This window comes from Bidens hawaiensis, unplaced genomic scaffold (genome assembly GCF_021521415.1).
Source record: "Bidens hawaiensis isolate Kalapana, Puna unplaced genomic scaffold, B.hawaiensis_p1.1 tig00008321_1, whole genome shotgun sequence".
In the NCBI taxonomy this organism is placed as follows: domain Eukaryota; kingdom Viridiplantae; phylum Streptophyta; class Magnoliopsida; order Asterales; family Asteraceae; genus Bidens; species Bidens hawaiensis.
Window position 1 is genome coordinate 822,858 of NW_027491591.1, and position 27,837 is coordinate 850,694.

The 27,837-nt window shown below is 34.6% G+C and overlaps 4 protein-coding genes across 7 annotated transcripts; all 4 read left to right on the forward strand.

Annotated features, from left to right (window-relative positions):
* The first annotated feature begins 2,834 nt into the window (after positions 1-2,834).
* Positions 2,835-8,959, forward strand: LOC143637497 (casein kinase 1-like protein 9). 3 transcript variants are annotated; one of them, XM_077104877.1, is made up of 15 exons: positions 2,835-2,916; positions 3,369-3,489; positions 3,596-3,636; positions 4,237-4,306; positions 5,185-5,333; positions 5,416-5,511; positions 5,593-5,663; positions 6,543-6,604; positions 6,694-6,757; positions 6,856-6,940; positions 7,025-7,151; positions 7,230-7,291; positions 7,372-7,432; positions 7,521-7,636; positions 8,575-8,959. In XM_077104877.1, the coding sequence occupies exons 2-15, from the start codon at positions 3,414-3,416 to the stop codon at positions 8,821-8,823; spliced, it is 1,329 nt and encodes a 442-aa protein (XP_076960992.1). In that variant the 5' UTR covers positions 2,835-2,916; positions 3,369-3,413; the 3' UTR covers positions 8,824-8,959. The 3 variants fall into 3 exon arrangements, with proteins under 3 accessions (XP_076960992.1, XP_076960993.1, XP_076960994.1); XM_077104878.1 differs by having other exon boundaries at positions 7,375-7,432; XM_077104879.1 differs by having other exon boundaries at positions 7,381-7,432.
* A 1,588-nt stretch (positions 8,960-10,547) lies between these two features.
* Positions 10,548-12,336, forward strand: LOC143637476 (large ribosomal subunit protein eL14y-like). Its single transcript, XM_077104859.1, has 5 exons — positions 10,548-10,633; positions 10,711-10,812; positions 11,379-11,508; positions 11,945-12,057; positions 12,140-12,336. The coding sequence occupies exons 3-5, from the start codon at positions 11,400-11,402 to the stop codon at positions 12,191-12,193; spliced, it is 276 nt and encodes a 91-aa protein (XP_076960974.1). The 5' UTR covers positions 10,548-10,633; positions 10,711-10,812; positions 11,379-11,399; the 3' UTR covers positions 12,194-12,336.
* A 1,885-nt stretch (positions 12,337-14,221) lies between these two features.
* On the forward strand, positions 14,222-19,633 carry LOC143637477 (uncharacterized). 2 transcript variants are annotated; one of them, XM_077104860.1, is made up of 12 exons: positions 14,222-14,355; positions 14,508-14,649; positions 14,745-14,840; positions 14,978-15,081; positions 15,670-15,860; positions 16,544-16,666; positions 16,740-16,828; positions 16,999-17,104; positions 17,914-18,011; positions 18,118-18,366; positions 19,087-19,170; positions 19,324-19,633. In XM_077104860.1, the coding sequence occupies exons 2-12, from the start codon at positions 14,530-14,532 to the stop codon at positions 19,333-19,335; spliced, it is 1,272 nt and encodes a 423-aa protein (XP_076960975.1). In that variant the 5' UTR covers positions 14,222-14,355; positions 14,508-14,529; the 3' UTR covers positions 19,336-19,633. The 2 variants fall into 2 exon arrangements, with proteins under 2 accessions (XP_076960975.1, XP_076960976.1); XM_077104861.1 differs by having other exon boundaries at positions 14,226-14,355; positions 15,677-15,860; positions 19,324-19,626.
* A 2,029-nt stretch (positions 19,634-21,662) lies between these two features.
* Positions 21,663-26,523, forward strand: LOC143637478 (glycolipid transfer protein 1-like). The gene is made up of 7 exons (XM_077104862.1): positions 21,663-21,793; positions 22,661-22,675; positions 24,545-24,585; positions 25,063-25,193; positions 25,266-25,401; positions 26,179-26,310; positions 26,396-26,523. The coding sequence occupies exons 1-7, from the start codon at positions 21,676-21,678 to the stop codon at positions 26,426-26,428; spliced, it is 606 nt and encodes a 201-aa protein (XP_076960977.1). The 5' UTR covers positions 21,663-21,675; the 3' UTR covers positions 26,429-26,523.
* Positions 26,524-27,837: the final 1,314 nt, after the last annotated feature.

The window sequence follows — 27,837 nt, forward strand, 5'->3', positions numbered from 1 at the left end:
ATGCAGAATGAAGATTTTAACACAATGTCTCACTTTGCGGTTGTGAATAATGATGATGTGGATGATGTTTTAGAAGATGGAATTGAAGATGATGATGACGACGATGATGATATTGATGATGTGTTAGAAGATGACGAAACTGGGGATGAGGCTCACAGAATTGCAGATGAAACATCACATGGTAATGTTCAAGTACCTTCAACTTATACCAATTTAGAGGAAACTAACTTGAATGTTGATAACAATTGGATGATTTCACATACTGTGAGTAAAAATGATTTCACTAGTGAGTTGGGAAAAGACTCTTTTGATGATAAGGAAGAATTTATTAGAGCTGTCAAACTCTATCATATCAAGTCACATAAACATTTTAAGGTTATAGAATCGAAACCAACCACTTGGTGTATAATATGTAAGTTACATGAACAAGGTTGCAAATGGCATGTTCGTGCAAGTAAACGTAAGCGTAGTGGATCTTTTGAAATCACACGGTATATAGGTCCACATACTTGTTTGCATTATAAGATTACCCAGGATCATCCAAACCTAGATGCAACTTTAATTGCTCAAGAAATCGAACACCTTATAAAAGAGCAACCTTCTATTAATAATACCGCTTTGAGAGCCGAAATGATTGATAAGTTAGGCTATACTCCTTCATATAAGAAGGTTTGGGTAGGAAAGCAAAAGGCAATTGAACATGTTTTTGGGAATTGGGAACAATCTTATATTTTGTTACCTAAGTTTTTAAATGCATTACGAAAGTTTAATCCGGGGACTATCGTTGAATGGTGTGTTATGAGACCGACGAATGATCAGGTGGAATTTAGACGTGTGTTTTGGGCATTTGATCCATGTATAAAGGGATTTAAACATTGCCGACCTGTGATTAGTATTGACGCCTCACATTTGTATGGTAAGTATAAAGGCAAGATGATGATCGCAATGGGAGTTGACGGTAACAACCAGATATTGCCACTTGCATTTGCTATTGTTGAGAATGAATCTTACCCTAGTTGGAATTGGTTTCTTTCTCATGTAAAGAAACATGTTGCAAAAGATATTGAAGGGGTATGTTTAATATCTGATCGTCATGCTGGAATCTTAAAGGCGATTAATGAAGAAGGATCTCCTTGGTTAGAACCACGTGGTTTTCACAGGTATTGTTTATAAAAATTATATCATATTGGTTTTGTTGTTTTTTTTATCTCAGTAACAGTTATCATTTTGTTTTTCAACAGGTATTGTTTAAAGCATTTTATCAACAATTTTAATGATAAGTTTCGCAACTCAAAATTGAAAAGATTAGCTTATCGTGCTGGAAGTCAAAATCAAATTCGAAAGTTCAACTCTATTATGGAAGAAATTGGGACGATAAATTCGCAAGCTCTTCAATGGCTCGAGGACCATGCACTTGATAAATGGACACTTGCACATGATGGTGGAAAGCGATATGGGCTGCTCACTACAAATTTATCTGAGATATTTAATAGTGTACTTAAAGGTGCTCGTTTCTTATCAATCACATCATGTGTTCAACTTACATTTTATAGATTGGTTAACTATTTTGAGGTGAGACGTCCTATGGGATCTAGTGCTCAAGCTAATGGAGATGTGTATACTCCTCATGTCGCGGCGAAACAAGCTGCTCTAATGTCAAAAGCAGGTGCGCATTCTTTGAAAATTTTTAATCGACAGAAGGGAATTGTTGAGGTCATAACTCAAAAGGGAAAAAATGTCCAAGTAGTTAATTTGGAACAAAGAACTTGCTCGTGTGGTAAATGGGAGATATTTAAGTATCCGTGTTCTCATGTTTTGAGTGTATGCGCCAAACTTTCTTTGAACAATTGGCAATACATTAACAAGTGTTACTCAATTGTGGATTATTGTGCTACTTGGTCATCCGAGTTTTTCCCGATTCCTCATGAAGCTTATTGGCCGCAATCACCATCTATTAGATTACTTCCAAATTTGGATCTAAAGCGAGACAAAAAGGGTCGCCCTCGCTCTACAAGGCTACGGAATGGAATGGACATTAAAGAAGGAAAAAGTGGTAACCGTTGTGGAATTTGTGGAGAACGTGGTCATAATCGGTCAACATGTCCCTCCAAGCCTAGAAGAATTGACGTCTAAGTGGATGAAGTTGTTTTGACATTTTTATTTTAATCTCTACTTAATATTATCAAGTTGACTTTATTTGACGTTCTTATTTTGTTTGTCTTTGATATTGAGACCGTTTAGTTTGAAACTCTTGTTTAGTATGTTTTTTATCTTATTTTGAAGTTTATTTAGATGATTGCTAAGTTGTAGCTAACATGGCTTGATTAAAGAAAAAATAAAAAGAAAATAATTCTAATTAGTTAATTAAAAAACAGAAATTAAAACTCCATTTGGTTCCTACAAAACTTGCTATAGATGTAAGTGGATGAACTTTCTAAAAAACGTGCTATAGAAATTAAAACTCCAGCAGTTTATGGTTTTTTCTTTTTTATTTTTTAACCCTATTGATAAAGAATTAAACAAAAAGAAGAGAGAATAGAAAAATCCTCATTTTGGTAAATAGTTTTAAAATAACATATATCGGTAAATACTTTTTTCCCTCCAACCATTTTGGTAAAAAACTCAAAAAAGAATGAGGAAAAAGAAAAGAAAAAGCAAAGCAAAATATTGACTGACGCCTGCTTTTCTTTTTCTTATTATTATTCTTGTTTCTTCGTCAACATCCTCTTCCTCCTCGTCCTCACATATCCATCCATCCTTCTTTTTTTCACCCACCCATCCTTCAATTACATAATTATTATTACTGTCACATCTTTATTCATTCAAAATATTCCTCAACCATGATCAAACATCATTCATGAAATTGGCTGAATTTATGCCTTCTTCATCATTTGCCGCTCACCATGGGCTTCAATTGTTGAAAAATTAGGTTGGTAATTTTGTTCAATCAAGTTTAGGGGTTATTTTGATGAATTTGTGAAATGGGTTTTATTTATTTGTTGAATCAAGATTAGGGTTTGTTGGTAATTTTGTTTTTGCAATTGGGTATTTTGAAATTTAGGTGATTTTATGAATTTATGAAATGGGGTTTGTCTTTTTGTTGAATCAAGATTAGGGTTTGTTTTTAATTTTGGTTTTACATTTAGGAATTTTGAATTTTGGGTAGTTTTGATGAAATTGTGAAATGGGTTATAGTCTTTTTGTGAATCAAGATTAGGGTTTGTTTTTAGTTTTGTTTTTACAATTGGGAATTTTGAATTTTGGGTGATTTTGATGTAATTGTGAAATGGGTTCAATTTTTTTGTTGAATCAAGATTAGGGTTTGTTCTAATCTTGTTTGGAAATTGGGAATTTTTAATCCTTTTGAGATCCTAATTGAGGTGTATATAGATCTGAGCTTGGAAGAAACAAATATGGATAGTATTGTTGGTGGGAAGTTTAAGCTTGGAAGGAAAATTGGAAGTGGATCCTTTGGTGAACTTTATTTAGGTATATTATAATTATTATTGGAAATTTAAATATTTGATTACATGTATCATATAAGTAATTATGTAAATGTGTGTTTTTGTTTTGTTGATGATCTTGATTATTGCAGGTGTCAATATTCATAGTGGTGAAGAAGTAGCTGTTAAACTGGTATTATTCATTTCTATTCTTGATGGTTTAGTTTATGTCCTTTTATTTTAATTTTGATTAATCATGAGTTATTATTGTCCTTTTTCTGAAAAAAGAAACTTTTTCTGCCAAAAAGGCAAAAGAAAACACTACAATTGGTATTTATGATGTTACTGTTTGTCCAAAACTGCTCATCTTGCATCAAATTGGGTGGGTTTTAAATGAAACAAAGCAGTGAAATAGTAAGTTAAAAATAGTGAAGTATAAGTCAGTAATGGTGTAGTATTTGGTCAGTGATGTCATTTATTTAAGGCATGCCACATTAATATCCTGAAAGCTCATTATAGTGTTACATTTTAATATATGGTACAAATTTTGTTCACTCAAAAGTTTTTTCATTTCAAAATTTCAAAAATCATAATTATGCATAATCCATAAAAGTTGCAAAATTTTACGTTTTACTCTTACTAGAATAAAAAAGAAACGAAAGGGTCACTCATATTTCCAATGTAGGAAACATGTTATAAATACTTTATCTATTAGAGGTGCTTTAGTTATCATTACATTTTTTTCACTTTTTTGTAATTATGCATCATGCACATGAATTTTTACTTTTTATAGGAACCCGTGAAGACGAGGCATCCTCAACTTCATTATGAATCAAAAATATATAGGCTTCTTCAAGGAGGAAGTGAGTCTCTTTCTCTCAATAATTAGTTTTCTTACATTTATATCATTTATATTTAGATTATTTTAAGCTTAAAGAATCAAAGTTACATGATAATAATCACTTTTTTTTCCGGACACTTAAAACTGCTTAATAGAGGTGGTCAAAAGGGTGGGTCGAGTAACATGTTAAAAACATATATCAGTTAAAGTGGACTGGTTTGGGCTAAAGTTAACCCAAAAACTTTGTGCACACTGCACACTTTATATATATTTTTTTATAAATGTGAATTGGAAAACTGTGTTATTCTAGTAATAGTATACCGTTTTGAATAGATTGATTTAGAAAGTACTTTTGGCTTCTTGTAATCCGTTTGCTCGTTTCTTATATAGCTTTATATTTTAACCTTCTTATTATATAGTATTATTTTTAATCCATTTGACCTTTTATGGGTAAAGCATAAGCCAAATTAACCGTCTGTAAATATGTATTCATATTAGTTTCATAAGGCTATGTATTTGAGTCAACTAATCAACTCTTGCCAATTAGTCAGTGTTTTTTTTATTATTTATCTTGTGACTAAAGCAAGAATACTAAACCTCAACGTGGGTTGTTTTTAGCCCGGGTCGAAACTGGCTAGGTTGACCCAAAGCATTTTTTGCTCACTTTTATATTTTTTATTATATGAGTTAGAAAACCGTATTATTCCAGCAATAATATAATTTTTTGAATAAAGTGAATTAGGAGGTTGTCTGCATTAAAACTACACTTTGGGCTTCTTTTGACCGGTTTCTTACTATATAGCTTTATGGATAAAGTGTAACTTAACGTAACCATTTATAAGGTTATATATTTGAGTCAAACTAATCAACTCTTGTTAATTAATCAAATCATTTGCTAAGCGGGAATACCAAGCCTCAAGTGGTTCGGTGTTGATGGAGAGTACAATATCATGGTCATTGACCTTCTTGGACCGAGCCTCGAAGATCTTTTTAATTATTGCAATAGAAAATTCTCCTTGAAAACAGTCTTAATGCTTGCGGATCAATTGGTATGTGTTCATGCCACTATTTTATAAAATTATGTCTTAAACTTTTAAGTCACTTTTTATTTATGTTTATGGTGTTTTGTAGTTAAATAGAGTTGAGTATATGCATGCGAGGAGTTTTCTTCACCGTGACTTAAAGCCCGATAATTTTCTAATGGGCCTCGGTCGCAAGGCCAATCAGGTAACTTTTTGATAGTAATTTTCGGTCGCAAGCCCAAGCCCAATAATTGTAATTTTTTTTGTTATTTCATTCTTGTGACAGGTGTACGCGATTGATTTTGGGCTTGCAAAAAAATATAGGGATCTTCAAACTCATAAACACATTCCCTATAGGTAACTTTTATTTCCTCAAGGTTCTTTAGTTTACATGACACTCTTTTTTTTCTCATAAAGATTGCAACTTTTGACTTGGCACATGGTCTAGAGGGACTTGTCTCAAGCCGAGCTTGGGCTCGAGCTCGGTTCGTTTAACTTACGAAAGCACAAGCTTAGCTCATTTCAAGCTCTATTTCTAACGCTTGAGCTTGGCTCATTTCAAGTTCTATTTCTAAAGCTTGAGCTTAGCTCATTTGTTATTTTATTTATTAATTTTTATACGTTTTTAATGATTAGATGCGCGTACATGTATATTAATAGATTATATATTTTTCACAAAAAGCTTTATATATAGCAGAGTATATTTTATTTAGTTATTTTATCATAGTTTTACATATAATAATTATTATATAAATGTATAATAATTACAAAATTTATAAATAATAGGCTCGCAAGCCAGCTCAAGCTCGATAGGTGAACTCGGGCTCGGGCTCATTAACTAAACAAGCTTACTTTTAAGCTCAGGCTTGATAAGTGAACTTGGGCCTGGGCTTTTTGATTAAAGCAAGTTTATTTTAAGCTCTGGCTCAATAAGTGAACTCGGGCTCGGGTTTGGACTTGTTATTTAAACAGGCTTAACATTGGGTTCGAGCTCGGGCTGAAGCTTGCTTAAGCTCGGTTCAATTCGGGCTTTTAGCGAGCGGATCTCGAGTGGCTCACACGTGACTTTGCTTGTTACACCCCTAGACGCTCGGGTTTGAAAACAGGTAAGTTTTATGAAAGCAGATGAAAATAGGACGTGTCGGGTTTGAGCTGCAAACACTTTTGTTCATTTTTGCCCCTAGACCCGTTATATAATCTGAACTGAATTGTGAATTCATTTGAAAATTATTTCAGGGAAAACAAGAATCTCACAGGCACAGCTCGCTATGCTAGTGTCAACACACACCTTGGAGTCGGTAAGCGGTTTTATAACCTCTAATATATAAAAATTTTCCAATAATTAATATTTCTTTTTATTTTATATTTTTTGTTTTTGTATTCACAGAACAAAGTAGGCGTGATGATCTTGAATCTCTTGGTTATGTTCTTATGTATTTTATAAGAGGAAGGTGAGCATATGAAATTATTTTATTTTTTGCCTTTTTCTAATTTTAATTATAAATTTTGGCTTTGCTTCCCTTTAATTCTGTGCGTGCTTTTGCATTAGCCTCCCGTGGCAGGGACTGAAAGCGGGAAACAAGAAGCAGAAATATGACCGAATTAGTGAAAAGAAAGTGTTGACTCTAGTAGAGGTATACATATACGCCCGTGTGTGTGGGCCCACATAAAATATGGTTGGAATATCAGTTATTGATTATTAATAACTTTTTTTGTAGGTACTATGTAAATCATACCCATCGGAGTTTATTTCATACTTCCATTATTGTCGGTCACTGAGATTCGAAGATAAACCCGACTATTCGTACTTGAAGAGGCTTTTCCGTGACTTATTTATTCGTGAAGGTGCCTATATATTTATTTAATTATTTTGATTTTTGCCACAGTTAATGACTAATTTACCCTTTGTGTTCATTTTTTCAGGCTATCAATTTGACTATATATTTGACTGGACTGTATTGAAGTATCCTCAGATCAGAGGATGGGTCCGTGCATACATACATACTTATATTGTTATCATTTTTATTATTATTGTTATAAAAAATAATAATGAGTTATTCTGCAGCAGCAGCAGCATATTAGTGGTAATGCTGGAACTGGGGGCGAAAAGCATGGAAGAAATCCGGGTATTTTTTTTAACTATACTTTTTAAATCATTGGTCTGAATGTAGATACGCATATACATATATAGATATGCCACGTGTTGTTAAACAGGTGAACAAGATTCCCGTGCATTAGAAGCATTACCGAGAAGAAATCTGGGAACCGGGGCACGTTATGAACATGCGAGACATAGGACCTCGGAAGATGTGCCTTCATCGAAGGACGTGGTAAGCTTATATTATAGTGTTAGAGGTTACAAAACGGGGCGGGTCGAGTCTGGTGGGTAACGGGCCAAAAACAAGTTGGGCAACTCAAACCATCTCTATAAACTATGAATTTGGGCCTGCAATTTTGTGCCTAAGTAGCTTTGCTATTGGTGGGATATACTGAGTACGATGATGATGATGATGATGAATTTTGTGCCTAAATGTTAGCCTTGCTTGCGGTGCGCACATATGATGTATATATGTGTGAACCCTCGGGTGGGCAAAAGTGAAATTGCACTAATTTTGACGTTATTTTACTAATCTCGTGAAAATAACGTTAAAAGTGACGGACGGTTAATCAGGCATCATGTAGTGGCGTTGATAGCTGAAAGATAAGGGTACATGCACCGATCAGCTGGTGTCCCGATGATTGAGTGCTATGTGCCTTATGTCCAAGGCTTGATGCAAAACTACTATCGAGCCGGGGGTCTCACCGGAAGCAGCCTCTCTATCCCTATGGGGTAGAGGTAAGGCTGCCTACATCTTACCCTCCTCAGACCCTACCATAGCTTTGCTATTGGTGGGATATACTGAGTACGATGATGATGATGAATTTTGTGCCTAAATGTTTTTGTTACTTAATTATTTACTGATGACTATTACACATCATTTGGGCCTAAAACTTTTTAGTAACATCATCTGTAATTCGTTAATTTAATAATAAAAAAAGTCTGTTTTTTTCGGTCTTTACATGTTGGTTCAGTTTTTTCGATTCTGTTTGTTTTTTTTTGGTTTTTCGTAAACACAAATCCGAAACCAAACTGCCTAGATTTTAAATAAATATGAAACCAACTGTTGGTTTTGGGTTGCGTTCGGTTTTTTGGGATTCATGCACACCCGTACAGCATTTGATCCGTTTAAGATTAAACATAATCAACGTCCATTAATCTCATTTACAGCAAGCTGATTCTGAAAAGGTGCGATCGTCTCGAAACGGGAGCACATCAAGGTATGCGGGTCACTCAACCAGGCCCGGCTCATCAGGTGAAGCTACAGAAGGCCCGTCAAGTCGGGTTGTGTCAAGCAGTGCGGCCCGTGGATCTAGAACACCGCACGGGTCCGAGACCAAATCATCAGCATTCGGGCGGGCCACAAAGGTTCGGGAAGACCCGCTTAGAAGCTTTGAGTTTCTCCAAATAAGGAAGTAAAAAGGTAAAAGATATCTGAGTTTCTGTATGTTGTTTCGGCTTTATCTTCATCTTGTGTTAGAGATTTCGGGTTGCAAATGACTCGTGTACTCTTTGTAATGTTGTCACATTTGAATACGATGATTGTTATTTTATCGGTTTTGCGTGTTTTGGATTGACCGTTTGGTTATTCTTATTTCTCATAATGTAATTACTATTGTATAAAAAAAGTCTATGAGAATGGTCACGTGTTTATACCCTTTGTGTTTATTACTTTTGGTTTCTTTGCGCCTGATGTCGTGTAGCTGCTAACACTGTTCAGCGGGTCATGAATAGCAACGTTTTGACCTCAAGCTCCTTGGTTTAAATGGAACAAAAATGTGTTTAGTTGTGTAGTATCTGTATGGTGAACTAATGAATTGAAATAGTATGTAAAAGATAAATAATCGTTAAGTTGTTTGTTTATCATATGAAATGGTTTATTTTGTATGTTTAGATGTAAACATTAGGCTTAGGTTATTTAAACACCACATAGGTTATTTGGATATTAGGCGTGTCTATACGACTTGTATAGGAGTTATACGAGTCGTATATGTGCAAATGTATGTCTTTTTGTGTCTGAGTATGTCAGATGTTGTCCCCTTGTATCGTATAGCACATATTTGACTCGTATACGCTTTTTTTGAATTACTTTAAAAATACAAAATATTGAACATAACAGCTGAGTTGATTATAAAATAAAAACACGTAATTTAAAAGTATATTTTGCTCCATACTAATCAAACAACTTACGAGCAACATGAGCGTTTCGGGGTACCGGCTTTTTAGATGTCATCATACGATCTATTCTTGTCGAAACCTATATGAGTTATTTAAAATTTTGAACTATAGTTGTTATATGGGTCGTATATACCCTACACAACTCTATCTATACGGGTCGTATAAGTCAGATGTGATTAGTGAGTCTATACGAGATAGTAAGCCTATACGACTCGTATAGGGGTTGTACGGCCCGTATAGACTAAAAAAGTTGTCACAATGTCCCCTCCGTACATCTGTCAGGCTTGTGAGGGCTATACGAGTCGTATAGCCCCTATACAAGCCGTATAGAATTACTAACACACCATGTGGGTGGTGTTTGAATATAATAACCCAAACATAATGAAAAGAAATCAAAAGGTTCTAAGTTAGGTGGAGGGTCATGTGAGTTTGTTAGGGTCTTACTCCCTTTCGAACTTTTTTTTTTTTTTTTGCATGCTAGTTTTTGCGTGTTTCTTTTCTCTAGTCTTATAATTGCATTTGCGTTCTGTAACTTTGTCTTGTCATACTAGAAGTGTTGATTTTCACTTTCGATTTTACCCTTATACTTAAGTAATATATGTGTTTAACATGATTCGTTTTAAATTAGTTTGATTTTTGTTAGTTAGCTCACGTTCATTAACTTTTAAAAAATGGTTTGACTTCAGTTTTATTTTGTTTTCTATCTCATTTACTAACGAAGCGAATCAATACTGATTGAATTGCGACGTAAAGTTAAACAACAAAGAAAACAATGAGTCGAACGTATTTCGATATCTTTTCGCCTTTCGGTATTATGACTTTTAATTTTTTTGGCTTCTTATTTTTCGGTTTATGTAGGAGTGTCACGATATCCTTACAAATCCAGTCTGGCATTTTGGTGTATAACATTGGGCTATATTGAAACAAACTGCAGGCCCAATCAGTAACTCCCAACAACTATTAAACACCTTCCAATCTAAAACCCTAACTCTCTTGGCCTTCTTCGTCTGTCTTCAATCATCGCCGCAGCCTCAGTTCTCCTGCAAAAATGGTAAAACAAAACCCTAATCTAATTTCAACCAGCTTATTCTATCTGAACTAACAAATGTTGTTGTATTAATATTGTAGCCGTTCAAGAGGTACGTTGAGATCGGAAGAATCGCACTCGTTAACTACGGAAAGGACTACGGCAAGCTCGTTGTTATCGTCGATGTCATCGATCAGAACTGAGTAATTTATTATTATTATTATTATTCCACTGCTACACAGATCTTAAATCTAGCTCTAATTACTTTTTTGTTATTATTGCGTGATTATATAGGAATTAAATGTTGATACAGGAAATGCTTGATGTTTTTCATTCATTTTCATTTAACAAGTTGAGATATTAACTTACTGTTTGATTTCTATGTGCTAATTACCAATGGTTATGAATTTGATGCTTTTAAAACCTATAAGAAACTGCTTTGTGTGTTTGCTAGCAGTGCTACAGTCATGGTTTTATTATTGTTTAGGTCAAAATGATAAGATTTAATGAAATATGTTTTTTATTATACTTTTATTATTGAGAAATGTTATTTCTAATTGTTTTTTTCAGAAGCTTTTAGTAAATGCATAATCTTAAGTTTTATAGAAGCTTATATATACTACAATTTTGCATAGTGTTATTTTAAATGTTAAGTTTTTTATAAGCTTATAGTATCTGCAATTATGTGAGGAGTTTGAGTTTAGTTGTTCAAGTTGAATATAATGGAAGAAGTTAAGGTTGTGCTGAAATAATTGTTTTGAATTGGCAGGCTCTTGTTGATTCTCCTGACATGGTGAGAGGCCAAATGAACTTCAAGAGGCTAACGCTTACCGACATCAAAATTGACATTAAAAGAGTTCCAAACAAGAAAACTCTTATTGCTGCTATGGAGGCTGCTGGTATGTACAACATTGGTATAGATATTGAGACAGATTGATTGATTCTAAGAATATTAATCTAAGTATATATATAATATGATTTTCTAAATTCGGTATACAAAAACATCGATCCATGATGCCGAGGTTCAACTTAAAATGTGGTTTTTATTTGTCTTATAAATCAAACTTTTAGTGTATCATTTACCATTATAATGACACATTAACATTTTTATAACATAGCAGTGGTGAAGATATAAATATTTTGGTGGTATGGTATTAAAAAGTTTATTGCTATTATTGTTACTATTATATTAAAAGCAAAATTGATATATACTGCCCTTTGGCCAAATATTTTATTTTTTTAATATACTCATTTCTATACATCGTGTATCACATGTTATGTGCTCTGATTGTTCTTGAAAAAGGTCTGTTTTTATTTATTAAGTATCTTTTGTAGATGTCAAAAACAAATGGGAAAACAGCTCATGGGGAAGAAAGTTCATTGTTCAAAAGAAGAGAGCATCACTCAATGATTTCGACAGGTTTAAGATTATGTTGGCAAAAATCAAGGTTAGCATTAGTTCATTCTTTGTTAACTTTTTTTACTATTGATAACTTTGTCACACTGCATATTTGTTTTGTGATCTTGCAGAAGGCGGGAGTCGTTAGGCAAGAGCTAGCCAAGCTAAAGAAGGAGACTGCTTAATTTGTATGAATGTCGAGATTTTGTTCCATTTTATTTAAATTATCGTTGAGTAAACCAGTGTTTGTTGGTAGGAGTTTATGTCTGATCATTTACAAAGGATTGAATTTTGAAGGGATGTTTGCTGTTTTTTATTCTGTTTTCAAGTTTTAGTTTTTGAAAACCTAAACGCCAATATATGAAAATTTCCCAGAACGTGATACCCATTTAAGAGCAATTCTAAGCTTGTGTTTTGGGTTTATGAGTTTATCTGTTAATTGCTTTAAAATTTAAGAGTAGACTTTAGTTATCTTAATCTGTTTGACTTGTTTACAAGTCAAATTATTTATGATTTTACACTTTTATTTAAGCTGTTTCCACTAATGCTTGTGGCAGGGGGGTCGTGGGTTCGAAACCCCTCAGCACCGTTGCCGTTCAAAAAAAAAAAACTAAAGTGGTAAAAGACTGCTCAAAAGTTGTGAGTTTGTGAAAAGTGTTTGTTTTTACTCGACTAGTTAGAAGCTTTTAGGTATTAGAACAAAACATACTAAATAGTGAAAATTACTTTTAATTTATTTGAAAAGCCAAATGTATTTGTAGTTTAGTTGTTTTATTTTATAACAATAAAATTTGAAAAATGCTTTCAATTTTTCAAAGGGTTGGGACGGCCCTGGTTTGAGTTGCTGTAATATAGATGAATTTTCTGACTATTAAGTAAAGATCAAAGATGCTTGTTAGTGCTTGTGATTTGTGAAAGCTGACAAAGGTTTTGCGAAGTTTTTACCAAAAGATCACAAAGATACAAGAACAAATATTTTAAAATTGCAAACTTTATGTAACAAGCCTTATTATAGAGACTTATAGATCAAAGATAAAATAGTCCATATACAAAACAACAAAGTTTACGATGATTATGAAACCACTAGAAATCAAGAATTATATGAAATCCAGACTTAAGTTTATATAAATGTCAATATCTTCAACAAAGAATAAACATCCTTTCAAGTTTAACACTTACAAGCTTTCAAATGAAAGAAAACGAAAGAACATAAAAGACACGTGCATAGAGAGAGTGTTAAATATTTTTAATCAGTGTGCTCAAGATTGTTATTTTAGCAATATGTTTATTTCGCAATAGTAAATATTACGATTTACGAAGAAATATAGTAAAACATGCACTCATCTAGTAAACAACTTTCTACATATACTAATGGCACACTTTAAAAATTCCCAACTCTTATCGCAAACAACTTTCTTCAATCATATTATAAATTCTCTAACTATACTTCCTAATTTTAATACTTTTCTCTTGAAAAAAAACATTATATACGATCTAAACCCATTCATACAAGAATGATATGTTTATGAAATTACATACCTTTCATTAGGAGCATTAAACCAATCGTGTTTGTGGGTTGCCGGATCCAACCCGACACTTTGCCAAAAATTTGACCCAAACCCAAAAATCGTGTCAATCACGCATATTCGCAAGTTGACCTGTACACGACCGTTTGACCCCAAAAGCATTTCATCTATTTTCTTTTTTTATTGTTTCCACATATTAATTCTTTCGCTTTATATATTTACAACAAAATCTACAAATTTATGTAAAAGAAAAAATTACATGTTAATTATAAAAATCTTGTGTGAATCTTTTTTTACTTTCATATTTTGACATAAAAATACGTAAACAATTCAACTTATTACATAATACACGCATTAGAAAAACAAAATAAAAAAAAAAACAAATGGTTTAAAAAGGTCAACCCACGTTTAGCTAAATATGTTCGCCTGGTTGACCCGAAACCGATCTGGACCCATTTACACCAAACCCAAACCTGCAAATTTTGTGTTAGATTGTTTTCGCTTTTTCTGACCGTGTCAGAAATTAACACCCCTTACTTTCATACGCCCGATGAACTTCAAGGGCCCGACTCGACTTTCTTCATAAACCGAGGGGCCTGATTCAAACACGGTTAAAGCACACACAGCGATAATCAATTTGTAAACAACCATTAGAATCAAATAATAATGATAATAATTTGAATACCCAAATCCATAATAATAATATTTTGATTCTTCATCAATTGGCGTTCAAATCCAGCAAAATTTTTGCTTATTGTCGGATACCCACATCATTAATCGCCTGTATATCTTCAAAGATACCCAATTTATTACAAAATTAGGTAATAAATCCTCTTAATTTATTCAAAATTTTCAATAAAGATTGTAATTTGATGGTCTATCTGACATGGGTTTTGGTTAGTTGATTGAATTACAAAATTATAAGGTGTGAATTTGAATATATTGAAGTCAAAATACTAATTAGGGTTTATAGGAGTTAGCTGTTGCTGTGTGTTATGTTGAGGAGTATTATTGGTGGTAGTAGTAAGTCAAATGGCAATGCCGATATGGAATCGTATTATTCGGTCAGGGAAGAATGCAAAGAACATATGCCTAAAACCAGGTTTAAGCCCAAGGTTTGTTCAAAATTGTTACTTTACTACTTTTGTGAATGTGAAGCATTGTTTTTAAATATTTTAAATGGAGTTTGGTGATTGGTTAACGGTTTTAGGTTGGGAAAACTCTGAGTGAAAGAAGATGGAATGCTGCGTTTGATAAAGACGGTCGTTTGGATATTGCAGCTGTGCTTAGAAGGATTCAAAGAGGGGTACGGTTTTCGGTTTATTGTTTTATGTATGTGATCTATGTTTCATATTTGTTTTTTCACTTGTTTAATATTTATCAAGCATGATTATTGTGCAATGGTTATATGGGACATCAATGTTTTTATAATGTTAATTGTAGGGCATTCATCCAGCGATTAAAGGGGTAGTTTGGGAATTTTTGCTGGGTTGTTATGATCCCAACAGTACCACGGAGGAACGAGATAACCTCAGGAAAAAGAGAAGGTGGTACTCTCAGCTAATAGCTAGGCTTGTAAACAGACCGAGCGTTTGACGGGAAGTTCATTTTGTAATAAACGAATGAACATTTTGTGAACAAAAGTTTTTGTTCATTTAATTAAGCGAATTAACATCAGCACATGCCCCGTATGTTCATTTACGTTTGTTAGTGTAGGTTTGTTTAAGTTTGTCCCTCTATGTTCTTTTATATATATTCATTTAAATTTCTTAGGCCCATCATTATTAAGTCTAGTTTTATGAAAGTAAAATTTCACTCATTACAATTTATGTTTGTTTACCTATGTTCTGTTTTAGTCATGCTTGTTCGTTTACGAAACTTTACGTTCATGAACTTTACGTTTATACTATTCACAAACACAAGCTCGTTCATTTTCTAAATGAACGAACATGAACAAGAAAACCTCGTTCGTTTAATTAACCGAGTTCGATCATTTCATCTTTCAAGGACCACTATTATTACCCATATATAGATTATAAAAACACTGCTCTTACATAAAAATGCATTAACGAATGAAATAATACTTGGTATTATTGGAAACATGTTAACCAATTGCTTCATCCTTTTGTTGTTAGGGAACAGTATAATTCATGGAAAGAAGAATGCAAAAAGATTGTACCCGTTATCGGTACCGGGAGCTTTGTCATGGCACCTTTAGAGTCTGAAAATGGAGAACCGGGTGAAAATAATGGAATTGTTGACCCAAAATCCGACGATGAGTCAGACAAGAAAGTCAGCGAGTGGAAACGTAGTTTGCCTCAGATAGGTTGGTTAGCTAACCTTGCATCACAAATTAATATTATTTCAATCATAGTCACTAAACGGACCGAATGTTCAGTAAACCATTTATTTAATAAACGAATGAAGATGAACAAAAATTTTTGTTCATTTAGTTATTATACATGCGAACATGAATACATATCTTGTTCGTTCATTTATGTTCGTGAACATTCTTTTATGTTCGTTTGTTAGTTTACGTTTATTTAAGTTTGTTTGTTTTCACTCGTGATTCATTAAAATATTCATTTAAAATTTTAGGATAGCTTTTTAGGCCTCACACTGTGTTGTTCACATTTACTTTTAATTGGCTTTAGCTCAGTTTTGTTCATTCATTTATTTTCAGCTATGTTTGTTTTTTACGTTCATTAATCGTTCCTTTATACTGTTAACAAACACGTTAGTTTTCTTAACGACTGAACACGAACAAGAAAAACCCGTTCGTTTAATTGTTGATGTTCGATCATTTGCTAGTTTCAAGTTAAACGAATGAACACAAGCATGGACACGCTCCATTCATGTCCGTTCGGTTTGTTTACAGGCCTATAGTGTAGATTTTTGAATAAAATGATATAGATGGTTTTGTCCATAAGAAATACAGTTTAATGAAACATGTTAGCTCGGTTTGTTTACAAGCCTATAACCAACAGGCTGTTCTTGTTACTTTTGCAGGGTTGGATGTTGTACGCACCGATCGTTCTCTTGTTTTTTATGAAACCGAAGCTAATCAGGCCAAACTTTGGGATTTACTTGCTATATACACTTGGGTTGATGATGATATTGGTTATGTTCAAGGTAACAAACTCTATATTAAAACTATAGATTATTATAATATCATATGCTTATTATAATCACCAACTTTAAGCAGGGATGAATGATATATGTTCCCCAATGGTAATGCTTTTGAAGGATGAAGCAGATGCCTTTTGGTGTTTTGAACATGCAATGCGTAGAGTTGTAAGCTTCAATTCTTTTCTAACTGATTTAAATTTGGTTTAAATGATTATAATGTTGTATGAAACAAATATTTGGTGTGTAATATATCAAGTTAGCACAATTTGTTTGGTTTAACTACACGTGTCAAATTATTGATACTAAATTATACAAGTTTGGTTTTTTTTATGAAGAGGGAAAACTTTAGGTCCAATGCAACTTCTATGGGAGTACAATCACAACTTGGCATACTTTCACAAGTTATGAGAGTTGTTGACCCGAAGCTTCATCAACACCTTGGTAAGTTGACCTTTTAACCGTTCATTACCAAATTTTGATGAAAAACACATCTTCTATGACACTCGTTTGGTTCGCAAAATTGTTATTATATTTATCATGAGCAAAGATGCTTGGAGAATATTGTAGAATTGTAAAGGTTACAAAAACTAGATTATTACAATACTTGACAAACAGATTGTTCATGAACAAATAACTGAACGAAATTACGTGTCCGCGTTCATTATTCGTTAAGGAAATGAATTTGTTTGTCTTCGTTCGTTAAGGAAATGAAACGGACATTTTATGAATAGATATCAACACATAATCACCCAAAAATTCTGAAGTATTCAAGTACCGGACATAATATCCAAAAAAAATAAAATTAACATAATGTAAAAATAAAACTAAAAACAATGATCATAAACATAATTATATTAAAATAATGTCTCAAAGTTCCAAGTAAATTTGATTAGTGTTTCAATTTTTAGTGTAAATATAAGGGTAAAAGAAAAAAAAGTAAATAAAAAATAGTAAAAATTTTAATAAACGAACATATACAAACATACACGAACAAACGTAAACAAGAGTAAATGAATGTACATAAACGAACGCAATTGAACGGACATTGTCTCTGTTCGTGTTCATTCATTTAATTTACGGAACCAAATTCTTTGTTTACATTCGCTCATTTATTAAAAGAATGCACGCAAATGAACTTCCGATTTGCTGAACGCTTGGCTCGTTTACAGCCCTAACATGATTCATTTGAGTTGTTTTCAATTAATGACTCTACATTAATTGAAAAATTGTTGATTATTTTATGTAATAAGAGGGCTTGGACGGTGGAGAATATTTATTTGCAATTCGAATGCTAATGGTACTTTTTCGAAGGGAGTTTTCATTTATAGATGCCTTATATTTATGGGAGGTAAGATGATACTACATATTTTTATCTTCCTATGAATAATCACTTTGTTTTTTAATGCATTTGAATCTGAAAATGATGTTTATATTTTTTTGAAATGTGGAATCAGGTTATGTGGGCCATGGAGTATAATCCAAACATGTTTTCTGATTATGCTTCAAATGGTACGAATGAAGTTGTAGCCACAAAATTAAGCAGCAAAGTGTTACTACAATATGGAAAATATGAGAGAAAAAATGTGAAAGATGGACGAACGGACCAAAAAAGTATTCTTGCTGTTTTTTTAGTGGCAGGTGTTCTCGAGACCAAAAATAAAAAGTTGTTGAACGAAGCAAAAGGCCTAGATGATGTTGCCCAGGTTCTTACTTCAACTTTACTTTTGGGGGCAAAATGGGCGGGCCGGGTCGGGGAACGGGTCTAAAGGGTATAACTTTGTACAGGTTGAAACGGTCTGGGTTGGATTGAGATGACCTGGAACACTTTCTTTTTCCAATATTTGTTAAAATTTGTGTACTAGTTAGTTTGCCAAATATGGTCATTATAATTATAATTTAACTCTTTAAATAAAATGGTTTAGGAGATTTTGTGCTTTAAAACATACACTTGGACTTGTTAAAAGTAGGGGTGTAAATGAGCCGAGCGCGACTAAGCTCGAGCTTGGCTCATTTCAAGCTTTATCTGTAAAGCCCGAGCCTGAGCAGTTTTTCAAGCTTGAACTCTATTCGTTTATTATATATTATATTATTATTTAATATATATATTTACAAATATTTATATATTTTTAATTACAGTGAAGCTCGGGATCGTTTGACAAACAAGCTTGTTTTTTAGGCTCAAGCTCATTTAAGATCAGCTCATTCGAGCTTTTAACGAGTCGATCTCGAGTAACTCACGAGTGGCTTGGCTCATTTACACAATTACACCTTTAGTTAAAAGCTATTTTTTTAAATTTATTTGTTTGATCTGTTAGATATAAAATAATCGACCTGTTTATATGTAAATGAGTTGAAATTCTCACCTGTAACTCTAGCCTCGTTTCCGTTTATAACTTTCGACTTAATAGTTGCTTATTGTTCAGATCATGGGTGATATAACCGGAAGCTTGGATGCAAAAAAGGCTTTGAAAGAAGCATTGAGAATTCACAAAAAGTATCTGAGCAAGGCAAGCATTACATCTTTTAAGATACCTAACCCATTTTGGACGACTTTTGACCCGTTATCTTTAACTTTTACTCGCTATTGATAACAAATCTAAATTACACGTGGTAATACAATTTACAAATCTAATGTCGGGTTCTTATGTTTTCGGTTTCAGGCAAGAAATTGACGGAAGTTAAGTTTTCTGCAGGCAGCTGTGACACCAATTCTTTTGTTGTGTGATTCTAGACATTTATATTTGTTCATTTGATCTTCATTTGGTGCTAAGTTTTCCCCGAGTTAGCATGTTATGGCTGCACCGACACGTGGGACCCAAATAGGTTTCGTCTCGATGTGTGAGTATTCTTTATGGTGTCCGTATATTGGATCCATTTGAGGTTGTATTGGTTTTGATACGGATTGAAGCATCTCAAAACAGAGTGAGTGCTTGTGTAATTCTTTGTATAATCGTGTATTTGTATCATTAAGATGCACTGTAAGGACAAGTAAATTTCACGAATGATTCACGTGATATGTTTATATCGCATGCTTTATTATTCTTTTAGAAGTTGAGTACTTGTGCGTATGGTCCCCACTACTAAATAGTAATAACACATTTGGTGTTACTATTATACCTTTTTGTTTGAAACTGGTGGTCAAGTGGTGTGTTTCACAACCAAAAGGTTAGGGGTTCGAATCCCGGATGATGCGGGTTGTGGTGCATTTGTCATAGAAAATCTGGGTTGGGGAGATTGTAGTGGAAAAAGTTTAATATTACTTTTCATTTAAATCTAAAAAAACTTATTAATATTTTTAAACTCTGATCTCTTTTTATCATTCATGTTTCTTAAATCATTCTATAAACTTCTTGCCAATTTCTTTAAAACTCTGACTTTTAACAATATAACTGACCGTTATTATAACGGTGTGTCTAACCCATTACAATGATGCGTCCAACTCATTACAACACTGCATTCAACTTTTCAATTTTGGCATTGTGTGTGCATCAAACCTTGGCACACCAAAGTACCTAACTAGTTAAAACAAAAAAAACCTTTTGGACTAGCCCAATTAGTTATGATAATGAAGATAAGAATGGGAGTTGCCAGCTCGACTTTGAGCCGCATGAGGGTTTTATCATGCTTACGTTTCGCCAAAGAGTTTCGATTCTTGTGGTGGCGCAATTGGTGTCAAGTGACATCAGGAGAGACACTCTTTGGGGGTGGGTTCCGAACCAGGGTTGGCCGCAGCCGACCTACAACTACCCGTCGTACCGTAGAAAGTCGTCATTCAAAAAAGAAATAAAAAGTTAGTGAAGCAAAAAGTTTAGGTTTTTAAACGTCAAAGTAGTAAACTAAAGGGTTCTTGTTTTATAATAAGAATAATAATAATAATAATAATAATAATAATAATATTTTGATCGTGCAGTCCAGTTTCCAGCATTCAGCATGAACCTATAAATAGTAATCGCTATTGACTGTTACACACCAAATCAACCAAATAACAGCGTTCATTGAAGCTTAAAATAACTGCAAGCAAAAAGGTGAATCTGAACTTTAAATCTTTGTGTTGAATATGATCATGTAATAACGATCTATCTATGGATTAATCGATCGAGATCAGATCTGTTCCTCATTTCTCTGAAACCTGAAATTAAGTTTCATGATTGACCTAATCTAGCTAGGGTTTATGGATCTGATTTTATTTATTTATACGTATAAAGTGTTGATGATCTGTGCCATTTTGGTCTACTAATTGTGTGTTGTGCATGTAAGTGTTAATTCGTTCACCTTAATTTCGTTGGTGATAAACATCAATTCTTTGATTAGGTCAGTTAATGTTCATTAGGTGATATACTTTTTGTAAAATGTGAATCACATGCTTTAAAAGTTTCCTCATCTGTAACTAGAGGAATGCACGGTTCGTTAGGTTTGTTTGCTTTTTTTTCAAAAGCCGTTCGGTTTCGGTTTTGGCATTTGAGCTTAAAATATTTTGGGCTGAAATTTTTTTTTGGCTCAACATATGAATTTGGGACTAAATTATTTTGTTAATTAAAATGCGAGTTACATATTAATTAAGTTCTTATAAATTATTTAAAATGATAAAGGAAAATCTATGAATTCAAGTTGGTTCGGTTTTTATTACATGCAAAACCAAAACCGAACCATAAGTTCGTTTTTACAAAAATATAAAACCAAACCGCCGGTTTTTGTTTCGGTTTGGTTTTTTCGGTTTCATGCACACCCCTATTTGTAACTTGTGGTTTGTTAATGGTGTTAGTTGTTACAGATTTACAGAGCATAATCCTTTATTTCCGTTTTATTATTGTGTATATTTATATTATCGGGTGAGCTATGTGGAAGTTTTTTGGTCTAGTTTGTGTAATTGACAGAGTTATGCTATTTTTTGTTGATAAATTTAATACAATTTTGCCTTTTGTTTCCAACTGTATATAGGGTAGAATGAAGCAAAGTTAAGCATTTGATCTAATCCAATATCATTTACTGTTGCAGTAATCGTAACCATCAATATGGAAGGGACAGTTTTTGCTCCTGCTTTAGAAGGAATGAAGCATGTCAAGTCTGAACAAGGAGAAATACTCACAAAGCCTTTCTTAGAAGTCTGCAAACAGATATTGCCTGTTATCGGTATGCTCTTGCTTTATCGATATGAACTTACCTGTAATCACTATTAGAGAAAATACAAAATAAATGGCATTAAATAGATCTAATAAACTCCAAATCTAATAAGAAATCCAGGCCTCTATGAGTTTAGCTATTCAGCAACTTACATTTTAGTTTTCTTACTCGATACTAGACCAATTTGGAGCAGCTATTGTTGGGTTATGAAGGCCTTTGGGCCGGTTTTATTAGAAGGCCCGGTTTTGGCTCCTAATTATGTTTAACCCTAATCTTGTTTATTATATATATCCCATCATGTAATTGTAATCTTGGTTCTGAGCTAATAAGAAAACCTAGTTGCAGCCCGTGGACGTAGGTCCCCTCGCGGGGACCGAACCACGTTAAATTCTTGTGTCGTTTATATTTTCGTTTATGTGTGTTTATCGTTGTGCATGTGTGTGTTTTTTCGCTTCCGCGCGCCGCTTTGTTCCTAACAAGTGGTATCAGAGCTTTGGCTCGTTGTTTACACACGGTTTTGCACGGGTATCGATCGGAAAAAAAAAAAAGGTAGAAGAGGCTGGTTTGAGAAGGGCTGCTACAGTGCCGCCGCTACAGTGCCGCAGTGAACAGTATCCGGCATGAACAGTGATTCCGGCGGTGAACAGTATTGTCAGAGATCTTCGTTTTTCTGGTTAACAGGGCTGTTCGGGGCTGTTTTTCAGGGCTGTTTGGGACAGTTTTCCGGGTGATTTTGCAATTAGAATTCCTGTTTTGGACTTCTTGGAGTTGCAGGTTTCACTCGGGCGTTGCAGGTGAAGCACCGGGTCGGGTGTTTCGGGTTTTAGGGTTTTTCTTTGGAGGTTGCTCGGCTTCAGGGAACCGGGTTTTGTGAAGACCATTTAGGTTCGGGTTCAGATTTGTTTGCAAGAGATTAGTCTGAGGTAACTTTATATAGTTTATTTACAGTTAGTTGATTTATCGGTTATTGCAAGAGCAAATCGGTTTATTTGGCAGTGTTCTGTTGAACAATCGTCAAGTTTAGGCCCGTGCCCTTGTTGTGTCTGTTCACTGTTTTCGATTTGTTCTCGTTTGTTATTGTTATAACTGAAGACGAGGTGGTTATGATCGAAATGTTTGACGGTTTGGATTTTGGTTGATTGGTTTGTCATGTGAACTTGGATATAGTACTGGTGATGGATAAACTTGGAGAAAATGGAACCAGCGGGTGTGCTGGTGACGGCATAAGTGAAAAAAAAATGAGGTTAGTGGCAAGTCATGTTAACTATTGCTCGTTTGGATGATCTTTCGGTTAGGGTTTGAGTTAACTGATCGTGTGTACGGTCATAGAACCCTTGGTACCGCTTGATTTCATGAAAGTTCTACTGTTGTTATAGCTGTTTGCCTGTTAGCTGGTTCGAAACTGTGATTATTACTTCTTGTTCGTTTGGAATTGTGAAGTTATATCTTGTTTGGTGGTGATCAGTGGTACACCATTTGAGAGGTTCATAATCTCGTGTTGGGTAAAGTTATTTGCCGGGATAGTACGAGTGGGGTTCATCTCATGGAGTGTTGGTGTGGCATGGGTTGGGATAACAGGAACAGTGGGAGCTGGGCATAGTCGACTTGGTAGGTTGCGTAGAGGTGAGACATTTTAAGAGTCGATGTCGAAAGGTTTGGAATTCTGCTTTTGAGAATGCATCTGGGGTTGATGCATTGAGACTCAGTGAAGGCGGTGAAGACTCTTGGGTTCAAGATTCTAGTTTGCTTTATTTCTTGTTACTCACTTCAATGAAGCATTTGTTGAATCTTTTAGTTAAAGACTTTTGGAAGATACGGTCTCTGTATCGTCGGAAGAAGTGAACCAACTTCCGAGTTATAAGGTCTTGGCTCGCTGAATCGGGTAGAGCTAAGGGGTTTCAGTTTGCAGACATGAAGCCTGGAGCCACAGTGATGTTAGCTTGAGCGTATTCGGAGGTCTGAACATGTTCGGGGTTTTGGTAACAGTGGGAGCACGCGGTGTGTTCTAGGTTTGTTTCCAAAGGGACGTTGAGTTCGGAAGACTGGGAAATCCGAATGTGAAAATCTCTCCTGGTATAGTCTGCTGATTTTTGGAGAGTGATTATCCTCTGGAAGTCTTTGGAGCCGGTAGTGTGAGTAAGTGAGGGCCGGTTAAGATTGAGGATGAGCCATTGGCGGGTTTTGTCATGGCTGGGTCTGTGATGACCGGATTGGAGCTCTCGGGAGCTTCAATGGGCCTTTCAGGTAACTGATGGAAAGGGGCGCTGCAACTGGTGTGGATTGGTAGAAATCTTAGTTTGTTCCTAGAGAACTGGAGGCTTGGAGAACTTCTTTTGTTGAAGTTTTAGCTTGTTCTTGGAACTGGAGGCTTGGTTGATTTCTATTACTGAAGATTACTAGAGTTACTGGATGAATGAGATTGTTATATTTACTTGGATGGCAGGCTGGAATTTATCGCAAGGCCTTCAAGTGGGAGATTGTTGGGTTATGAAGGCCTTTGGGCCGGTTTTATTAGAAGGCCCGGTTTTGGCTCCTAATTATGTTTAACCCTAATCTTGTTTATTATATATATCCCATCATGTAATTGTAATCTTGGTTCTGAGCTAATAAGAAAACCTAGTTGCAGCCCGTGGACGTAGGTCCCCTCGCGGGGACCGAACCACGTTAAATTCTTGTGTCGTTTATATTTTCGTTTATGTGTGTTTATCGTTGTGCATGTGTGTGTTTTTTCGCTTCCGCGCGCCGCTTTGTTCCTAACAGCTATGTCGCTTGTCAAGACTGATGTTGGTGGTAATATAACTGTAAGTAATCATCCTTTCCCTTCTTTTTGATGGAAGATGATATTTTTCTGGTCACGAATTTGCATTTTCTTTTGCATATGGGTATGAATATATGCTGTCAACCTTGATGTCAAATCAGTTTTCAAGTCATTAATTTGGATTTATTTTGCTGTTGTGGGATGAATGTGTGCTGCTCAAGTGCTCAACCGCTTAATAACACTGCGCTGCAACTTGTTTTTTTTAGTCGATTCAATTATTATCTTTACTCAATGTTAGACCCTCTCTCTGTAATAACGAAATTCGGGCTGTTCATCTGCAACTTGTTTTAAGAAAAAAAATAACCCTTTTGGAATGAGAATAATCAAACGTTCGTCTTTTACTTGTTTCATACACCATTGTGCCAAACATAAAACATGTGTGTCTCGTGTTTCTCTTTCGAATTCATGTGACATGTGATATTCTTGGTTCTCCGTCTATTTTATGAGGTTTTTTTTTCAGAGGTTGGAGAACAAATATCTGTCCCACCCAGCAGAATTTGAGAAGCTATACAGTATGGTTCAGGTGGAGGTTGCAGCTAAGAAAGCAAAAGGTTCATCAAGCTGCACCAACGGGCTACTATGGCTAACTCGGTGAGGATGACACCTCAGTTAACTGAAATAATAAAGTCCAAAATACCCTTTCACAAGTTTTTATTATTTTAGGGCAATGGATTTCATAGTAGAATTATTCCGTAACCTAATGGAGCATGAAGATTGGGCTATGTCACAAGTTTGTACTGAAGCCTATAACAAAACACTTAAGAAATATCATGGCTGGCTGGCCAGTTCTACTTTTACAGTAAGTATTCTTTTTCCGTTATGCTTTTACGACTAGGGGTGTAAATTTATGACCATGACATTAACCTAACACGAAGTTCGCAGGTTTGGGTTTAGTCTAAATGGGTTTAGGTCAGTTCGGTTGAGCCTGTGAACATGTTTAGCTAAAAGGGTGGGTTTGGGTTGACCTGTGAACATGTTTATATTTTTATAAAAAAAGTTTAAAATGTGTTTTTGAGTCAAAACTTAAAATGGCTTGGTGTATTAAGCGAAATTTTAAAATTTAAGAGATTCAGTAATAACTTTATATAGTTTAAACACAAGTTTATATACGTTTTTTATAAGTTTGTAATTTTATTGTATTCATATGTAAAAAAGTAGAAAAGTCAATGCTCTATTTGTGTCGCCTCACAAATATGAGTATCGCGTTTGGGTTCACATGTGTGACATGATTTTTGGGTTCATGTCGGGTTTGACCCACCAAGCCAGCACCCCTTGGTTTTAAACTGCACGTGTCACATGGTGCCGCACATCGCATTATGCTGTCTGATGCAAGCGTGATGCGACTCTTTATGTAGTTGACTGGTATTAAACAGGGTCTGGGTTTATTAAATCCGATTGAGCAAATCTAACCATCGATTGAGCAATGGATTTGAGTATTTGAACAAATTAGACCTTCGATTAAACAAATCTTACCAGAGTTGATGAGAATATCTTTACATTAATGTTTAAAATTTAACAACTTAAACTATTATCTATAAATAATTTGCTTGTTTATAATCCGAAATTGGATTCATAGGTTGCAATGAAGCTTGCTCCAGACACGAAGAAGTTCATCGAAGTTGTGGGTGGGAAAGGTGACATTAAATCTGATATTAACAAATTCTGTGCGACATTTAAACCGATCCTTCAGGAGAATCACAAGTTCTTGGTGAGATCATAATGCTTATAGTAGTTAATACACATTGGGTATGATTTAATTGCCTCAAATTAATTTATGTGGTTCTATTTGGCAGGCTGGTCATGGTCTGGATGATATGAAAGCATAGTTTTGAACAAAAAGGAGTTATTGGTTATTTGCTTCATTTGTTAAACCTCATGGAGGATGTACTAAACTCTCATGTGTACCATTTCTTTTTTTTTTGAGAAATCTGCATTTTGTCTCCCTGGTTTATATCGTCGTGCGATGGGTTAACCCCTGAAAACTAATTTGTGAAGTTTCTACCCTCATGTTTTTTATAATTGTAATATAAGCCCCTGGTTGAGTGTATTGAGCCCATGGTTGAGGGTATTTTAGAAATTAGACAAATAATAATAATAATATCTAATAATAATAATCTAATAATAATAACAATAATAGTAATAATAATAATACTAGCAGCTCATCATCATCATTATTATCATCATCTCAACCATTATCATCATCTTCTCAACTCTCTCATCCCTTCCCCGTCGCCACAGTCGCCGTCTTCGTCCACCGGAAAACTTGCCACCACCAAACCCATAAGTTTTATACAAAAATTTTAACAAAAAGAGCACAGATCTAGATCTAAGGTGTGGATGAGATTTAAAAAGAAATATGGTGATGCCACTTTGGTGAGCAATAATGGTAGCGCATGGTGTTTGGTGAGTAGTGATGTGATGATGGATGTTGAAGATGTGAAAAGGGGCGAAATCCGATTTTCCGACAGCCGGTGGCCGGTGGCTGGAATCCGATTTTCCGGCAAAGAGGTACGGCGACGATGACGGGTGAAGAAGATGGGTGGTGGTGATGAAGATAAAGATATGAGTAGTGGGTATGTTGATTTCCGGCAACATGTTCGTGATTTTACGGCTACTGTGGTGGTGGTGTGGCGAAGGAATGGTGGTGACGGCGGCGGTGATGGGTTGTGGGTGAAGAAGATGAAGATGAAGATATGAGTTTGTGTTTGAATGATGATGTTAATTTATGTATTTGTATAAGATTTATGGGTTAGGGTTCTTAGAAGGAGATGGTGTTCTTGATGTTCTTGATTTTTTGGGTTTGTGTTTGTGTTAGGGTTCTTGATATTGTTGATTTTCTGGGTTTATGTGTTTTGATTTTCTGGGTTTATGTGTTGATGTTCTTAATGTGTTTGAATGTTAATGACGAAGATGAAGATGAAGGGTATAATGGTCATTTAACAAATTATTTAACACTGCAGGGAGTCATCTGTTCATAATAAACACTGTATGGAGCCAAAAAAACCCGCCCAGTAAACACAGGTGCGCAAAATGCGCAAATTAGTTTTCAGGGGCTATTCCGTCTCCCGTCGATATAAACCAGGGAGACAAATTACAGATTTCTCTTTTTGTTTTTGCAGTTTATTAATTAACATCTATATAATATTTTTGGTTGGACCCTATATGAAGTCTCTTTCTTTCATAATCGTGAAAGCCTCGTCACTCAGTAGCCCCACCAATAGCTTGCTAACTAATG

Excerpts from the sequence above, each read along its gene's own strand:
- LOC143637497 (XM_077104877.1), top strand. The coding sequence starts at position 3,414 with ATGGATAGTATTGTTGGTGGGAAGTTTAAGCTTGGAAGGAAAATTGGA. Across the intron at positions 4,307-5,184 it reads TAGGCTTCTTCAAGGAGGAA|CGGGAATACCAAGCCTCAAG; the intron begins GTGAGTCTCTTT and ends TCATTTGCTAAG. Across the intron at positions 7,152-7,229 it reads TGACTTATTTATTCGTGAAG|GCTATCAATTTGACTATATA; the intron begins GTGCCTATATAT and ends TCATTTTTTCAG.
- LOC143637476 (XM_077104859.1), top strand. The coding sequence starts at position 11,400 with ATGGTGAGAGGCCAAATGAACTTCAAGAGGCTAACGCTTACCGACATC. Across the intron at positions 11,509-11,944 it reads TGCTGCTATGGAGGCTGCTG|ATGTCAAAAACAAATGGGAA; the intron begins GTATGTACAACA and ends TATCTTTTGTAG. Across the intron at positions 12,058-12,139 it reads TTATGTTGGCAAAAATCAAG|AAGGCGGGAGTCGTTAGGCA; the intron begins GTTAGCATTAGT and ends GTGATCTTGCAG.
- LOC143637477 (XM_077104860.1), top strand. The coding sequence starts at position 14,530 with ATGTTGAGGAGTATTATTGGTGGTAGTAGTAAGTCAAATGGCAATGCC. Across the intron at positions 15,082-15,669 it reads AACCTCAGGAAAAAGAGAAG|GGAACAGTATAATTCATGGA; the intron begins GTGGTACTCTCA and ends TTTTGTTGTTAG. Across the intron at positions 16,829-16,998 it reads AACATGCAATGCGTAGAGTT|AGGGAAAACTTTAGGTCCAA; the intron begins GTAAGCTTCAAT and ends TTTTTTATGAAG.
- LOC143637478 (XM_077104862.1), top strand. The coding sequence starts at position 21,676 with ATGGAAGGGACAGTTTTTGCTCCTGCTTTAGAAGGAATGAAGCATGTC. Across the intron at positions 24,586-25,062 it reads ATGTTGGTGGTAATATAACT|AGGTTGGAGAACAAATATCT; the intron begins GTAAGTAATCAT and ends TTTTTTTTTCAG. Across the intron at positions 26,311-26,395 it reads AGGAGAATCACAAGTTCTTG|GCTGGTCATGGTCTGGATGA; the intron begins GTGAGATCATAA and ends TCTATTTGGCAG.